This window comes from Cyanistes caeruleus, chromosome 12 (genome assembly GCF_971803275.1).
Source record: "Cyanistes caeruleus chromosome 12, bCyaCae1.hap1.1, whole genome shotgun sequence".
NCBI classification, from domain to species: domain Eukaryota; kingdom Metazoa; phylum Chordata; class Aves; order Passeriformes; family Paridae; genus Cyanistes; species Cyanistes caeruleus.
This window is the reverse complement of record NC_141712.1, coordinates 20,829,288-20,843,964: the sequence shown is the minus strand read 5'-3', so window position 1 is coordinate 20,843,964 and position 14,677 is coordinate 20,829,288. Positions and strand designations below refer to the sequence as shown.

General features: G+C 65.5%; 4 protein-coding genes across 18 annotated transcripts in view; 3 read left to right on the top strand and 1 right to left on the bottom strand.

The window, feature by feature from the left end:
• Nucleotides 1–816, top strand: part of FANCA (FA complementation group A) — a 32,475-nt gene extending 31,659 nt beyond the window's left edge. For all 10 annotated transcript variants that reach the window (XR_015275495.1, XR_015275494.1, XM_086847967.1 and 7 more), the window contains one exon: nucleotides 563–816. Coding sequence is in view for 8 of the 10 variants with exons in the window: in XM_086847967.1 (XP_086704093.1) it covers nucleotides 563–670 (108 nt within the window). In the remaining 2 variants the exon portion in view is untranslated. The remainder of the gene's footprint in view (nucleotides 1–562) is intronic.
• ZNF276 (zinc finger protein 276) lies at nucleotides 748–8,543 on the bottom strand. 4 transcript variants are annotated; one of them, XM_086848028.1, is made up of 11 exons: nucleotides 8,463–8,543; nucleotides 6,849–7,161; nucleotides 6,695–6,747; nucleotides 5,605–6,135; nucleotides 4,755–4,833; nucleotides 3,594–3,674; nucleotides 3,181–3,291; nucleotides 3,031–3,106; nucleotides 2,551–2,668; nucleotides 2,211–2,310; nucleotides 748–1,529 (listed from the first exon to the last, which is right to left on the bottom strand). In XM_086848028.1, the coding sequence occupies exons 1-11, from the start codon at nucleotides 8,503–8,505 to the stop codon at nucleotides 1,244–1,246; spliced, it is 1,791 nt and encodes a 596-aa protein (XP_086704154.1). In that variant the 5' UTR covers nucleotides 8,506–8,543; the 3' UTR covers nucleotides 748–1,243. The 4 variants fall into 4 exon arrangements, with proteins under 4 accessions (XP_086704154.1, XP_086704155.1, XP_086704152.1 ...); XM_086848029.1 differs by having other exon boundaries at nucleotides 5,605–6,105; nucleotides 8,463–8,532; XM_086848026.1 differs by having other exon boundaries at nucleotides 8,361–8,528.
• Nucleotides 8,544–8,621: 78 nt separating this feature from the next.
• VPS9D1 (VPS9 domain containing 1) lies at nucleotides 8,622–12,863 on the top strand. 3 transcript variants are annotated; one of them, XM_086847989.1, is made up of 15 exons: nucleotides 8,622–8,759; nucleotides 9,409–9,481; nucleotides 9,561–9,653; nucleotides 9,753–9,915; nucleotides 10,189–10,300; nucleotides 10,440–10,502; nucleotides 10,672–10,724; nucleotides 10,802–10,889; nucleotides 11,025–11,110; nucleotides 11,200–11,660; nucleotides 11,782–11,911; nucleotides 11,990–12,183; nucleotides 12,256–12,337; nucleotides 12,475–12,579; nucleotides 12,756–12,863. In XM_086847989.1, the coding sequence occupies exons 1-15, from the start codon at nucleotides 8,643–8,645 to the stop codon at nucleotides 12,829–12,831; spliced, it is 1,896 nt and encodes a 631-aa protein (XP_086704115.1). In that variant the 5' UTR covers nucleotides 8,622–8,642; the 3' UTR covers nucleotides 12,832–12,863. The 3 variants fall into 3 exon arrangements, with proteins under 3 accessions (XP_086704115.1, XP_086704114.1, XP_086704116.1); XM_086847988.1 differs by having other exon boundaries at nucleotides 12,475–12,792; XM_086847990.1 differs by lacking the exons at nucleotides 12,475–12,579; nucleotides 12,756–12,863 and having other exon boundaries at nucleotides 10,189–10,304; nucleotides 10,440–10,561; nucleotides 12,256–12,341.
• Nucleotides 12,864–13,255: 392 nt separating this feature from the next.
• SPATA2L (spermatogenesis associated 2 like) lies at nucleotides 13,256–14,622 on the top strand. The gene is made up of 2 exons (XM_086848065.1): nucleotides 13,256–13,603; nucleotides 13,681–14,622. The coding sequence occupies exons 1-2, from the start codon at nucleotides 13,256–13,258 to the stop codon at nucleotides 14,482–14,484; spliced, it is 1,152 nt and encodes a 383-aa protein (XP_086704191.1). The 3' UTR covers nucleotides 14,485–14,622.
• Nucleotides 14,623–14,677: the final 55 nt, after the last annotated feature.

Sequence of the window (14,677 nt, the reverse complement as noted above, 5' to 3'; positions counted from 1 at the left end):
TTCTTCCAGCGTGTGAGCTGGGACTGCTGCTGTGGCTTCTCTGCCCCACCCGGGGCTGCTCTGTGCCTCCCTGACCCACCCGGGGCTGCTCTGTGCCTCCCTGCCCCACCCGGGGCTGCTCTGTGCCTCCCTGACCCACCTGGGGCTGCTCTGTGCCTCCCTGACCCACCCGGGGCTGCTCTGTGCCTCCCTGACCCACCTGGGGCTGCTCTGTGCCTCCCTGCCCCACCTGGGGCTGCTCTGTGCCTCCCTGACCCACCTGGGGCTGCTCTGTGCCTCTCTGACCCACCCGGGAGCAGGGGCACACCCGGTGCTCAGCCGCTGGTGCTCAGCCGGTGCCATGGCCACATCCTCCGCCGTTCCCTGCACACCAAACCCTGCCCTCGTGTGGCCATTCCCGCTCGCTCGGGGGGAATTGTCAGGAACAGCCACGGGCGCGAGTGGAAGTTTCCCCCTCCTCTGCCCGTGCTTGGCTGAGAAGGCAGAAACTGCCGCGGTGTTGCTGGAACTGGCTTGGAGGAAGCAGGAGCAGATCTAAACCGGCTCCCTGCCCTCTCTCCAGCTCCTGAGCGCCTGTGAAGGACTCGACCCGGAGCTGGCAGCCACCCTCCTGCACTTCTCACAGCCTGCTGTGGACATGGAGCTGGAGGAAGAGCTGGAACTGTTCTGAGCAATGGACTCAGCCCAACACCTCAATTCCACCTAACACAAGGAGCCACCCTTCCCACCTGGGCCATTCTTTTCAAATTACTTTGTAAATAATTTATTACAAGCATAACCATGAAGCTCTCGTTACAATAAAAAGTAGGTTACAAACTTTCGGTTTAGACTTACTTTGGGAATCGTAATTATGTTGTTGGTTTTTTTTTTTGTTTTTCTTCTTTTCCAAAACAAAATGTCTCCTTAAAGTTGTCCCACTGTCCTCTGTCCCCCTCGAGCCCCTGGGGGCACCTCTGTGCAGGCAGGGAACAGCTGTGGCCAACTTGGTTTCTACAACGTGTGCGTGGGGCTGGGGACACGGAGGGGGTGCTGCCCACAGTGTCCCTTCCCCTGGGATTAGACACTCTTAGTACAACACTGCTGAATCAGACGTGAGCATGGAAATCACTGCATGAGAACAAGCCTTTTCTGAGCAAGCTGAAGCTAATTCCACGGAGTTCTTTGGGAGACTAAAACGTAGATTAAAAATCTCCTCTGCCGTACGGCTTCTACGGGGCTGGGCTGGGAGCGCGTCCCCGTGCCCTCAGGTGGGCTCGGGCTGTGCAGTCACTTCTGGCTTCACCCCCTGGCCTTCCGCAGTCCCTGAAGGAGTGAGGAGGAGGATGGGCTCCGGCTCCAGCGGCTTGGCTTTGTCCTGAGTCTGGGTCAGAGGGTGCACCATGGACATGTGGACGTTGAGGTTGTGGGCCTTCTCGAAGCGCTTCCCGCACTGGTCGCAGGCGAACTCCAGCTCGGCCTCGGCTTTGTGTTTGGTCATGTGGTACTTGAGGGACGCGCGCTGGCGGCACTGGAACCCGCAGATCTCACACCTGCCAAGGGCAAAGGGGGCTCAGCACCAGCCTGTGCTGCCTCGCTCAGCCACGGAGAGCGCTGGGGCTGGAGCAGGTGTTGGGAACGGACATTTCATGGAATCACAGAATCCTGGAGCTGTTTGGGTTGGAAGGGACCTCAAAGCACATCCCATCCCACCCCCTGCCAAGGGCAGGGACACCTTCCACTATCCCAGATTGCTCCAAGCCCCATCCAACTTGGCCTTGAACACTTCCAGGGATGTGTTCCCTGGATGATCCCCAGGGGATGGGGAATCCACACAGGGAATCCCTGTGCCAGGGCCTCACCATCCTCACAGGAAAGAGTATCTTTCCAATATTTCCAAATATTCCATTTAACCCTGCCCTTTGGCAGTGGGAAGCCATTCCCCCCTTGTCCTGTTAGTCCAGGACTTTGTCCCAAGTCCCTCTCCAGCTCTCCTGCAGCCTCTTTAGGCACTGCAAGGGGCTCTAAGGTCTCCCTGGAATCTTCTCCAGGCTGAACCCACCCAACACTCTAAGCCTTTCCTCATAACAGAAGTGCTCTGTGACCCTCTCCTCATTCACTCTGTTTAAAGTGATCCAGCCAGGATGCTGCCAGCTCCAGGCAGGGTTTGTATCCCAGAATTACTGTGCCAGGGCCAGTGACTGATCCCTCTGATCCCCGTTGGAATCACTTACTGCAGGGGCTTAGCTCCCGAGTGCCGCATCTGATGGACCGAGAGGTGTTTGCGTTGCTTGAAGGTCTGTCCACACTCATCACAGATATAGTTCCGTACCTCTGCCACGGGAAACAGGAGAGAGTCACGGATTCTGCCCAGTTCCTGGACTGTGCCCCGCACACACAGCTGCCAGAGCCCCCTGCAGGAGTCTGAACCCCTCCCCAGCCTCGTGTCCCCTGCACAAGAGCCTGTTCCGTGCTCACAAGCACGCAGTTCCCTGTGCCCTCAGAGCCCCAGCACCTCCAAGGAGGGTGCCACGAGGCCCTGGGTGTCTGTGAGCTGTCAGCTGCAGGACACACCTGTGTGGATGAGCTTGACGTGCCGCTGTAGGTACCGGTCGATCATGAACACCTTGTTGCAGCCGGGGTGAGGGCAGGGCCTCTCCCGCACCTCCTCGTGGTGCTCTTTGATGTGTTTCTGCAAAGTGAGGACAGAGCTTCTGACAGGGAACAGTGGGGATCCCCAAACACCGAGACAACCACGTGCAAAACCAGGATTTGCATCCCAATCTACCCCTGGCAGCAGGGGCTTTAGCTGGACACGGTGGAGCCTGTTCCAAGGGCTGCTGTGAGCCAGTGGCAGGCTTCCAGGAGAAACAGGGAGAGCCTGAGCAGATTGGAAAAGGCCAGGACTCTCAGCAGGCTGCTTTTGGTGGCTCACTGCCTCCTGCAGTGTAGGGTGGGGAATTAAACAGCCATCAGGGATCCTCTGCTCACATGGAAGTGGCTCCAGGGTACTGGGAGCTGCTGGTGTGGGACAGGAGCAGAGCCCCAGCTCACCTTCATGCCATCAGCCCCTCTGTAGACAGCGGTGCAGCCCTGGTAAGGACACTTGTAGATGGTGGGCAGCTCCTCCCTGCAAGCAGAAGCATGTGAGGTGTTGTGGGCCTGGGGCCGTGGCCCAGCCCAGCCCTGACAGACTCTCCTTACCGTTCACATTTGATTTTTTTTTTCCAGCCTGGCTTAGGCCCCGGCTTCTTCCTTATTTTGGGCTCTTCTGCCTTCTTTGCTTCTTTACTGTCGCTTTTCTTGCCAGAAACCCTCCAAGAAAGATCCAGGACAGTGGTTTAAGACTTGATCTTGGTTTTAGACCCACCAAAGTGTCCCCAGCTGTTAGACCTAGCTGTGACCTGCCAGAGCAGGAGCACACACAGCCCCAGGTACCTAAGCTGGGCTGTGGCTGTGCCAGGCTGGGGATGAGGGCCCAGCCAATTTAACCAAGTGGGGAGCTTGGGGACATCTCTGTGGCCCCAGGAATGTGTAGGGAACAGAGCCATAAGGAAAGACATGTTGGCCCCATGAGGGTGGGCACCAGCCCCCCACCCACCCCGAGAGCCCCTCACTTTTTCTCGGGGTAAGGCTCGAAGGAGTCATCTGAAGATTGCACATTTCTCTTCTCACTTTCATCGTCGCTCAAGAAGTCCCTGGGAGAGAGAAGCTGTCCTTTACCAAGGTGACCTCAGGCTGACCCTGGGCACCAGCAGTTCCCCATTCCCAGCACATCCATCTCCCCCACAGCACAGCACAGCAGCTGCTCCACGTGTTCTCCTCCCCGTCCTCTCCCCAAGCCAACACAGCGCCGGTGAACACAGCAAAGACCCAAACCAGGTCCTTTTAGGGCTAAATCTCTGCAAGAATAATCAAACCACTGTCAGGAGAACAAAAAAACGGCTGTTACTGAAAGGATCTATTCATGGCTGAGGGATGTGGCTGCCGCTTCCTCCACTGGGAAAAGGAATTTTGTGGAGCAAGAATGTCACATAATAGTCTGGTGCAGGTTAATGAAGCTGTGGGTCATTCTGTATTCCCTCAAATTTAACAACCACATTTGGACTTTTTCCTCCTTTTAGGCCTGAAGCCGTACAAGAAGCAATTAATTCCTGAAAATCGGAAATAGGCAATAAATTGTTGTGGCCCTTTTAATGTGACCGCTGACAGGCTCAGCTGACACTGGAGTCACTGCACTTGGCCCTTTAGACTCTGAATGCCTGGATTCGTGTATTTACAGCCCCATTCCAAACACCTGCGTTGGACTGAGCCAAATCCTTGCTCACAGCAGACCGTGGAGCTGCCAGGTCCCTCCTGCTCCTGTTTCCCAGTTAATGGCTCTTCCTGGGAGCAAACAGGGTGGTTTCTCCACGTGCCACCCCAGGCCTGCATTCCCGCTCCCGCTGCTCTCCCGCAGCCCCGGCCGCGGAGGGAACTGCCCGGACGCTGAGGGGCTGCAGCAGCAGCTCCCGGCACGGCTCCTTCCCCAGCACAGAGAGGGGACAAAGCAGGGCCAGGATTGCTGGAAGCAGCCCACAGACACGGAGCACACGTGTGTGCAGACCCCCCAGAGCACAGGGGGAGCTCAGAGCCTCAGTGCCATGAGCTACGTGACGGCTGCGGCAGAGCCACCGCTCCGAGCCCCCGGCGCTGGTGGAGAAAAGAGCTCTCCGGGCTGGGGAGTTCCCACTGGCAAAGAAGACATTTAGGCTATTTTAAACCCACTCTTCTCTCACCCCTCAGAAAGGTCACTGAACTCGTCTTTTACCCGCTCATCCGACGTTGCAGACAGAACCTGCTTCCCACTCAACTGTCCTAGGGAATGAAGGAGAACACGGTGCGTTACAAGGAAAAGCAGCAGACCCACGGCGGCCGAGGAGGAGACGACTGCTCCATGGCAATCAGAGATTGCTTACACCAAACTGGCCCCTCTGCCCAGAAACGGCTCTCCCTGTGCTCCACCCTGACCCTGCAGCTCCCAGGAGCAGCTTTTGGTTCCTGTGACACCTGTAACTGAAAGATTTGTCCCCAGGCAAGTCCCAGCCGCCATTCCTGTGTCTAGCAGCAGACATCTCCTGTGGGTGCTGGAGCTAAACACAGCCCCACTTCTGGAACTCAAAATGGGTGTTAATCCCTTTCTTCTGAAAGTGGTGTTTGAGGCAGTGCACCCAGCCCAAACCCACTCAGCAGTTTTCCTTCAGGGACAGAAGGATTCAGCATCAGCTGCTGCACAGCAGGGAAACCCAACTTCAGGGTTGAGCCGAAAGAAACATCTGGCAAATGTGGTGCTGAGGAACCAGTGGCCATTCCATATCCCCACGAAGAGCCTGGCAGCAGGGTCTCCCCTCTGTCAGAGGGGGAACAGCACACAGGAGTATGACCCTGTGTTCCCCTCTCATGGCTCAGCATCCTCCTCCCCGATCAGGGGTCAATCTCTGAGCACTTCCCAGAAGGATCTGTGCCCTCAGTGACGAACAGCAGTCTCCAAGGAGAGGACCCAGCCCCTTGTTGCTCCCTGAGCCACTTCTCCAGCTCCCTGTCCATCCCATGAGGGATGGGAGGGAGATCAGGAAGCAAATCCCTTACCTGTGGCAGTGCTCAGGGGGGAGACGGGCTGCGGCAGGGCCTGTTCCCGGACGGAGGCCGCGCTGTCCAGCTGCGAGGGAGACCCATCCCTGTCCTGGGGCGGCTCATTCTCCACATTCAGTGGCACCGCCGTGGTCCCTTTGTTGGCGGGCTGCTGGCAAGGAGCTGTCCTTACTGGAGCATGCTGGGCTTTGGGAGCGGGAACGGCCTCGGCATCGTCTGCCCCGGCCCCGTTGTCAGTCAAGCGCTGCTGCGCCGTGCCCTTGCTCCACTCGCGTTTGACGGACAAGGCGTTGTCGAGCAGCACGGAGCTGCAGTCCGAGTCCGTGTCCATGACGTAGTCGTGGCCGTCCCCGCAGCCCCAGACGGCGCGGATGATGCCGCAGTACTCGGAGGAGAGCACGCTCCGCAGCCCCGGCACCGAGGCGCAGCTCCCGGCGTGCGCGTGCGTCCACGTCACCAGGCTGTGCAGGCACTGCGGGCTGGACGTGATCAGGTCAACTGGCCAGGGGAGAGGCAGCGCAGTCAGGCCTGGGCACGGAGGGGACACGAGGGGACAGGGATGTGGATCTGTTCCCCCCAGGGATGTCCCAGAAGGCAGGTGGGAGCCAGCCCAAAGGGTTGGAGCGCCTGCCAGGATCACAGAACCACCGAGGCTGGAAACAACCTCTGAGATCACTGAGTCCAACCCATGGCCAAGCACCACCCTGTCAGCCAGAGCAGAGCACTGTCACACCCAGTCTTTCCTTAAGCACCTCCAGGGACAGTAGCTCCGCCACCTCCCTCCATCATTCACAGCTAAAAGGGTATTTCCAATTGTTCCCAGTGTCCAACAGCAGCTGGGACAGGCCTGGCACTGCCACCCAAATCTGCTCTGCCTGCTCTTCCCACCCCCAGGTGAGCCTCTGCCTGCTCAGCCCAGCTCAGGAAGGTGAAGGTTCTCCTGGAAAGCCAGAGGGAGGAAGGAGAACCATAACCAGCCGTGTCAAAGGACGCCAGAACCCCTCTGGATGTGGTCACTTCTCACCACCCATCAACCCCAGCCCTCCACTGGTGCTGTGGCAGAAGGAAAAGGGGAGTGGGCACTCACCCAGGCAGGAGGCACCTCCTTCCATACCCGGCTGCGCCTGGACCCCGCTGCTCCTGCAAAAACCAGAGCGGCACAGTGGGATTTGGGGGTCACGGAGGGACCACGCGGCAGCACGGCACGGCGCCGCTCCCGGGAGGCAAGAAAGGCCACGTACTTTCCTTTGGACTTGGCGTGGCCCGTGGGCGAGGCATTCACCCTCTGGATGAAGGTCCGGAGGACGCTGCGGCACTTGTAGAACTGGGCATGGCATTTCTTGCAGACGAACTGTGGCAGCGCGGGGTCCTGCCGCACCGCCACACCCACCAGCCGCTGGAAGTCGGCGAAGAACACCTGGTCCACTCGCCGCTGCTTCTCCGAGTTCTCCCCCAGCACGGGCACCTTCCCGAAGGCATTGCGCAGGCTCCGCGACGAGAACTTGCCGTGGCACAGCCGGCAGTAGCCGGTGCTCAGGGCTCTGCCGACTCCTGCTGAGGAGGAACAAACTGTGTCTGCTGAGGGATGGACCCAAAGGTGTTCCCCTGCCCCTCATCCCAGCTGCCTCCTTAGCCCTGCCTTCAGCAAAGCACGGGACAAACAAGCAGGAAAAGACCCTTCTGACCCAAAATCAGCCCTTCCGGCCCCACTGTCGCAGTGGCAGAACCTCCTCCGTGCTGTGGTGTTCCGGGATTCTGCCAGTGCCATCCCTTGGTTTCGGCAGTTCTTCCCGGGTGCTTCTCTCCCAGATGTTCACAGCAGTCCCTTGGCTGCCAGTGCTGGCTGTGCCATTCCTCAGCTCCACAGCAGCGCCCTGGGGTGGGGCAGCTCCCGACCCAGAGCAGCGGGGCAGGATGCAAAGTGTCACCTGCTTCACTGACCGGCGACATCCCCACTCTGTGCAATAATTTCCATCCCTCTGCTGATCCCCGGCAGTGCGAAGGGAACCGGGGGCACAGCCTCTTCCCGGCCGTGATCCGGGCCAGCCGTGCTCGGGCTCTCCTGCCGGGACCACCCGGGCGGCCTGGGGGTCTCACCGCACCCCGCGGCAGCGGTGGGACAGGGCAGCCCCTCCCGGGGAGTGTCCTGGGGGGCTGAACCCCCCGTTTGTGAGTGTCCCGCGTGTCCCCCGGGTGGCGGGGCAGCGCCGGTGTCACGGCGCCCAGCGGGGCCGTTGGAGGTCCCGCTTATCTGCGGCCCCAGCCGCGGCACAGCCGGCATCAGCCACCCCCGAGCGGCTCCGACACCCCCAAAGCCCGGACAGGACGGCGGGAGTGTCCCGACCACACTCCAGCCGTGATGGAAGGAGGGTCCCGGTAGCCCCCAAACCGGAGCAGGCGGCGGCCGAGCACCCCGAGATAGCGGGAGGTTCCCCCGCTCTCCCTCCCCGAATTCCTGCTTACCTTGCGGTTCCCGGCACCGGGACGCTCGGTGTTTCGGGGGGAAGAAACTCCACACAGACGGGCAAATTCTGACCTGCCGCCCGCTCGGCACCGAGCCCCGGGACGAGGGCTGTGAGCCCGGCCGTGCGGAGGGAGCCCCGCCACACCGCGGCTCGCCCGGACCCGGTCCCCGCAGCCCGTCCCGGCGGCGGCCGCTCCCGCCGCTGCTCCCCCAGCCACTCCGGCCCCGGAGAAGCGACTGCGGCCGTGCCCCCGCTCCCCCCGCCCCGGTCCCCGCGCTCGGGCCTCACCTGCCTCCGGTGCGCAGGCGGCGGCCGCGGGCGGCTCGGCGGGCTCGGTGCCGCGGGCGGCCGTGCCGGGGGTCCGGCGGGGCGCGGGGGGGGCCCGGGGGCCGCCCGGGGCCGCCAGGAACCGCCCGCGCCGATCGCGCTTCATCGTCCCCGCCGGGCCCGGCGGCTCCGCCCGCCCGCAGCGCCCCCGCCGGCCGGGGGGACCCGCCGCGCCCGGTCCGTCCCGCCGCGCTCCGGGCGCGCCCGCGGCCCCAGCGCGCCGTTCCGGGCGGCCCCGCGGCCATGGCCGCGCCGGGGGGCGGCGAGGGGCCCGCGCCGGGCCGGGGGAGCCGCGGGCTGCAGGGAGCCATGAGGGCGGCGAGCGGTGCCTTGGGCATGGACAGCGCCGGGCGGACCAGGGTGAGAGCGGGGACGGCCCGGGAGGGACCCCCGGGCTCAGGCGCATCCCCGGGACTGCACCCCCGGGGCTCCCCCCGCGTCCCCGAGCTCAATCCCCATCCCCGGGGCTGCATCCTCGGCCTTCTCCTGCATCCCTGGGCTCCCCCCCGCATCCTCGGCTTCGCCTGCATCCCTGGGCTCCCCTCGCATCTCCCGGCTGCGTCCCTCGGCCTCACCCCCAGCCGCGGGGCTGCATCCCCGGTCTCATCGTGCATCCCGGGGCTCCCCCCGCATCCCCGGGCTCCCCCCGCATCCCCGGGGCTCCCCCCGCATCCCGGGGCTCCCCCCGCATCCCGGGGCTCCCCCCGCATCCCCGGGCTCCCCCCGCATCCCGGGGCTCCCCTCGCATCCCGGGGCTCCCCCCGCATCCCCGGGCTCCCCCCGCATCCCCGGGGCTCCCCCCGCATCCCCGGGCTCCCCCCGCATCCCCGGGGCTCCCCCCGCATCCCGGGGCTCCCCCCGCATCCCCGGGCTCACGCCCCGCTCTGACCCAGCACCCCTGGGCTCCCCCCGCCTCCCGTTCGGACCCGGAGCTGCGATCCCCCGAGGCCGGGGGGGTTCCCGAGCTCCCCCAGCCGCGGGGGTCCCTGCTCAGACCCCACTTTGGCAGGAGGCCTACGTGGAGTACCTGAAGAGCATCACCCTCATCGCCCAGGCCCTGCAGGAGGAGGCGGCAAGCACAGGTAAGGCAGCACCCCTTGCCCCCAGACCGTGGAACCGGGGTGGGAGTCCTGCAGCGACCTCAACACACCCTCCCCACAGAGAACAGTGAGGGGGTCACCCCTGACACCCCAAAGCTGCTGAAGCTGGCGGAGCAGTGCCTGGAGAGGGTCAAATCCATCGCAGCGGCGCTGGGTGAGTCAGGGGTGGGGGTCCCGTTTTGGGGAGCTGGGTGCCCCCGCAGGGCCAGGCTGGTGGTGAGGCACAGCCGACCTGTCCTGCCCCCCTCCCCAGGGAAAGCCCAGGTGAAACCGGCTGCAAAGGAGCAAGGTGGGGGCCCAGCGCCCCTCCCCAGGCACCGCCGGGTCTGCTCGGACGAGGGGGGGAAGCTCTCGCCATTCCTGCCCCCGGAGATCTTCCAGAAGCTGCAGATCGCTGAGGCACAGAGCGCACGGAAGTACGGGGCTTAGACATGGGAGCTGGGACAGAGAACGGTGCAGCATGTGGGGCTGATGTGGACTGGGATACAGGGCCTGGGATGTGGGAGGCTGGAACACAGCAGGTAGGACATGGGGGGTTCAAACACGAGGGGTTTGGGACACGAGGTCTGGCAAGAACTGCAACACAAGGACTGGCGGTGGCCCCGTGCCTGCCTGGGGGGTCAAGGAACAGGATGTGGTCCTGGCACGTGTCCTGTGTGCTGTGGCGAGTGCTGAGGCTGTTCCTACAGGGAGCTGACCCCGCTGGAGGAGGCCTCCCTGCAGAACCAGAAGCTGAAGGCGGCCTATGAGGCGCGGGTGGCGCGGCTGAACCCAAGCCAGGCCGTGCAGAAGACATCCCTGGCAAGTGGGAGCTGGGGAGGAGCTGGGAGCCGGATGAAACCGGCAGCCAGGCAGGGAGAGGGTCCCTGGGGGACCCCCACTCCCCGCTGGTGGCCATGGCATGTGGGTGCATGTTCCCATCTCTCCTCCTGCTCCGCAGACGCTGTCCCTGCAGCGGCAAATGATGGAGAACCTGGTGATCGCCAAGGCCCGAGAGGAGACCGTATCCTTTGGGATTGCTCTAAGAGCTGGCTCCAGCAGAGCCTCTGCCCTCTCCTGGGAGTCACTGACCCCATGCAGGCCTTTGGGCTCTCAGCTGGGGGATGGAGGAGGGTGAAGGGCAGTGGGTGAGCACAGTGGTGGCTCCGGACCCTTGACTGTGCCCGGCCCAGCTGCAGCGCAAGATGGAGGAGCGGCGGCTGCGGCTGCAGGAGGCGGCCAACCGGTGAGTGGGGAGCGCTGCAGGGACCCTGAGCTGTGGGGACACCCAGCAGTGCCCTCACTGGCCCGGGGTGTCCCCAGGAGGTTCTCCAGCAGCGTGGCCCTCACCCCTGAGGAGCAGGAGCAGCGAGCACTCTACGCTGCCATCCTTGAGTACGAGCAGGACTATGTGAGTGTGTGCCACGGGCTGCTGGCAGGGCTGGAGGCTGTGCCGTGGGGCAGGAGGCTGTGCCGTGGGGCAGGAGGCTGTGCCATGGGGCAGGAGGCTGCACCATCCCCACGACCAGCCCTGGACACTCCCCAGGACTGGCCAAGGCAGTGGAAAGCGCAGCTGAAGCGAAGCCCGGCGGATCTCTCGGTGGTGTCGGGGCTCTTCTCTTGCCTCCTGAGGTAGTGCTGGGGTGGGCACGGCCCTGCCAGAGCGAGGGGGCTGCAGCTGCTGCCGGTGCCCCCCGCCCACCCCATCCCTCTGCCCGCAGCTGCCCCGAGCACCCCATCACGCAGCTGCTGCGGCGGCTGCAGTGTGCGGTGTACGCCCGGCTCTACCCCGCCGTCAGCCGCGGCCCCGCCGACGCCTCCCCCGCCTCCCCCTCGGGTCTGTCCTTCCTGTCGCTGGACGCGGGGGGCTCCTCGCTGCCCTCCGAGCCGGGGGGCCGCCGGCTCCGAGCGTCCCGCAGCCTGCACTGCATGTTCTCGGTGCCCGAGCACGGCCCGGCCGCGCTGCGGCACAGCCAGTCCAGCACCCCCCTGGCCGACAGCGGCGCCCCGGGGCCCACACAGCCCCCCGAGACCCCCCGGGAAAGCTCCTTCGAGGACCTGGAGCGGTTCCTGGCGTCCCCCGAGGGCTGGGCCCCCGCAGAGCCCCCGGCCAGCTCCGGGCAGGACGCGGCGCTGCCGGAGCTGCTGAAGGGCGTCGTGAGGGACATCCACAACGCCATGGGTGAGGGACGGCTGAGGGAGCGGGGTGGATGGGGGGCTCGGGGCGCAGGGTGGGCAGGATGGGGGGTCCCAGTGTGGGTAGGACAGGGGTGTCAGCATGCTGTGTGACTCGCCCTTCCCAGACAGGCTGCTGGCTCTGACTCTGCTGGCCTTCGAGGGGCTCGGCACCGCTGCCGGCAAGGACCAGTGCCTGGCCTGCCTGGAGGAGGCTTTCTTCCCGCCGCTCTGGGCCCCGCTCCTGGCCCTCTACAGGTACCATGAGCCGCTTTGGAGGGTCCGAGACCCACTGACCCCCTCCTGGCACCCCCCCCGTCACCTCTGTGCCCGCAGGACGGTGCAGCAGCCCCGCGAGGCGGCCCTGGCACGCAGCATGGAGCGGCACCGGCACGCCAGCCCCGCCGACATGGGGCTGGCCTCACGCCTCTTCCCAGCCGGGCCCGGCCGCCCTGCCTACGCCTCGGCCGTGCAGGACCTGCGCCTCATCCCGCTGGAGACCTGTCCCCGCAGGAAGCTGGAGTGCATCGGTGAGCGGGGATGGGGCTGTGGGGAGGGCACTCGGGGCTGGCGGTGACCCTGACAGCCGCCCCGTGCCGCAGTGCGAGCCCTGCGGGGCATCTGCGAGTGTGCCGAGGAGTACTGCGGCAGCCGGGACAGCCGGAGCCTCGCCACGGCCGCCATGTGAGTACAGGAACCGCGTCCCTCGGCCACACACCGCAGGACGGGCAGCGACGGGAGCTCCTGCGGCTCCTGCGGCCGGCTCGGTGATGGGGCAGCAGTTCCTGTGGCCACCGTGGGTGATGGCCCTGTTGTCACAGCGGGGCAGATGACCTGCTGCCCATCCTGTCCTACGTGGTGCTGCAGACGGGGCTGCCCCAGCTGCTCTCCGAGTGTGCTGCCCTGGAGGAATTCATCCATGAGGGGTACGTGCCAGGGTGCTGGGCCATGCAGCCGCTGGGCTCAGGACACCGTCACCGTCTCGGGACAGGGCTGTCAGGGAGGGAGGAGGGTCGGAACAGCAGCAGGAACGAGGGGCGGCGGATGCCATGGTGGTGCTGGTCATGGCAGCGTCCCAGCCGTGTGATGGGTGTGCGCACAGGTACCTGATCGGGGAGGAGGGGTACTGCCTGACGTCCCTGCAGAGCGCCCTGTCCTACGTGGAGTCCCTGCAGTGAGGAGGGGGCGGCGCGGGACCCTCACACCCCCGGCCAGGTGCTGCCGCCGCCCCCCGCGGGTCCTCCCGCCCGGCAGGGGGCGCTGTGGCGCGGGAGAGGCCCCGCCCCGTGGGCGGAGCTACGGGCGGCACGCGCGTCCCGGCCCGGTGGGGGCGCGAAAGGAGCGGGACCGGCAGGTGGGGCGGGGGGGAACCGGGACCGGGGCGGGACCAGGGTCGGGTGGGAACACCGGGAGGCCTCGGGGGTGGAAAGGGGGTGAATCAGGGCCGGGGAGTGACGCCGGAGGGACTGGGAGCAGGGAAGTGCCGGGGAGGCCTCGGAGGAGCGGAGTTCCGGAGCTCGGGCTTTGGCCGGGGCGGGGGCCAGGGTCTCACCTCGGGTGCCGGGGTAGCAGGGCGGGGTCTCACGCTGCTGTACCCGCAGGATGTGTGCAGGCTCGGCGCTGCGGCAGGAGCACCGGCAGGACTACGCGCAGGAATTCCGGCAGGAATTGCACCGGGAGTACCGCCGCTCACTGGAGCGGGAGTTCGGCCCCGCCGGGACCTGCCCCGGCCCCGCCGTGGCGGAGCGGCTGCGGCAGCGGCTGCAGCGGGAGCCGGCGCTGCTGGGGGCCCTGCAGGAGGATGCCCTGGCACTGCTGGCCCGGGGGCTGCGGGACCACCGCGACCCCGGGCTGGCGCTGCGGGGCCTGGCCGGCGCCTTCCGGCTGCTGGAGCTGGCGGCCGTCAACCTCTACCTCTTCCCTTGGCGCCGGGAGTTCGGCACCATCCAGGTGAGGCCCTGAGGGGGTAAGGGGGTGGTGTGAGGATATCCAGACACCTCCAGCCACGCTCCCCGCTCTCCTTGCAGACCTTCTCCGGCGCCTACGTGCACCTGCTGCGCCCAGCGCTCCCCGAAGCCGACCTGGTGCGGAGTTTGGGCCGACTGGGCTACGAGCGGCAGGACCGGCACCGGCTGGCCGTGGCCCGGCTGCCCCCGGGGCCCGTGCTGATCGCCGCTGCTGTTGGCTTCCTCGCCTGCCGCCTGGAGTGTGAGATCCTGGCAGAGCTGGCACCGCAGCTGCGGCAGCCCTGCGCCGAGGAGCTGCTGGAGGCACGGCATGGAGCCACGGCTGCCAAGGGGTGCCCGGAGACCCTGCAGGACCTGGGGAAGCAGCAGAGGGCGGGTGCCGACTGCAACGACAGTATGGATCTCTACCGGGAGATGCCAGACAGCCCTGAGGACGTGGGTGGCAAGGACACAGCTCCCCCAGCGCTGTGGAGGGACCCTCAGGATGTGCCCACTGCGAGGGGCTGGGGACGCTGCGATGGCACACTTGGGCCAGAGCCTGTGGGCAGCGCCGATCCGGACACTTCCTCTCACCTCTTCCCAGAGCAGGAGCTGGTGGCGATCAGCAGAAGTCCCCAGGATTCCCGCCAGGACACGGCAGAGCTGCCCTGCTACCAGCTGCACTCGTGCCTGCGCCGGGGCATGCTGCCCTCGTACTGCTGCAGCACCTGCCGGCAGCTGCACGGCGGCGGCTGCAGCGCGGGACACGCCTGCCGCAGCCGGCACCGCGGGCAGGAGCTGCGCGGGGAGCGGCAGCAGCGGCTCTGGCTGCAGCGCACAGAGCTGGACATGCTGCTGGCCGAGGGCTCTGCACCCCGCTCCTGACACGGCTGCTGCTGCTGCCTGCGGGAAGGGATGGGCACGGCCACGGCTCCGCACAGGGACCCGGACTCGGCAGCCCTCGGTGCCTGGGCCCTGCTCCTGTAAATTATTCAGTGCATCAGTAAAGTGGCTGCCTTGGCACGGGGTGTTGTGTCCTGGGGAGGGGGACAAAGATGCCTGGTCCAGGGGCAGGGGC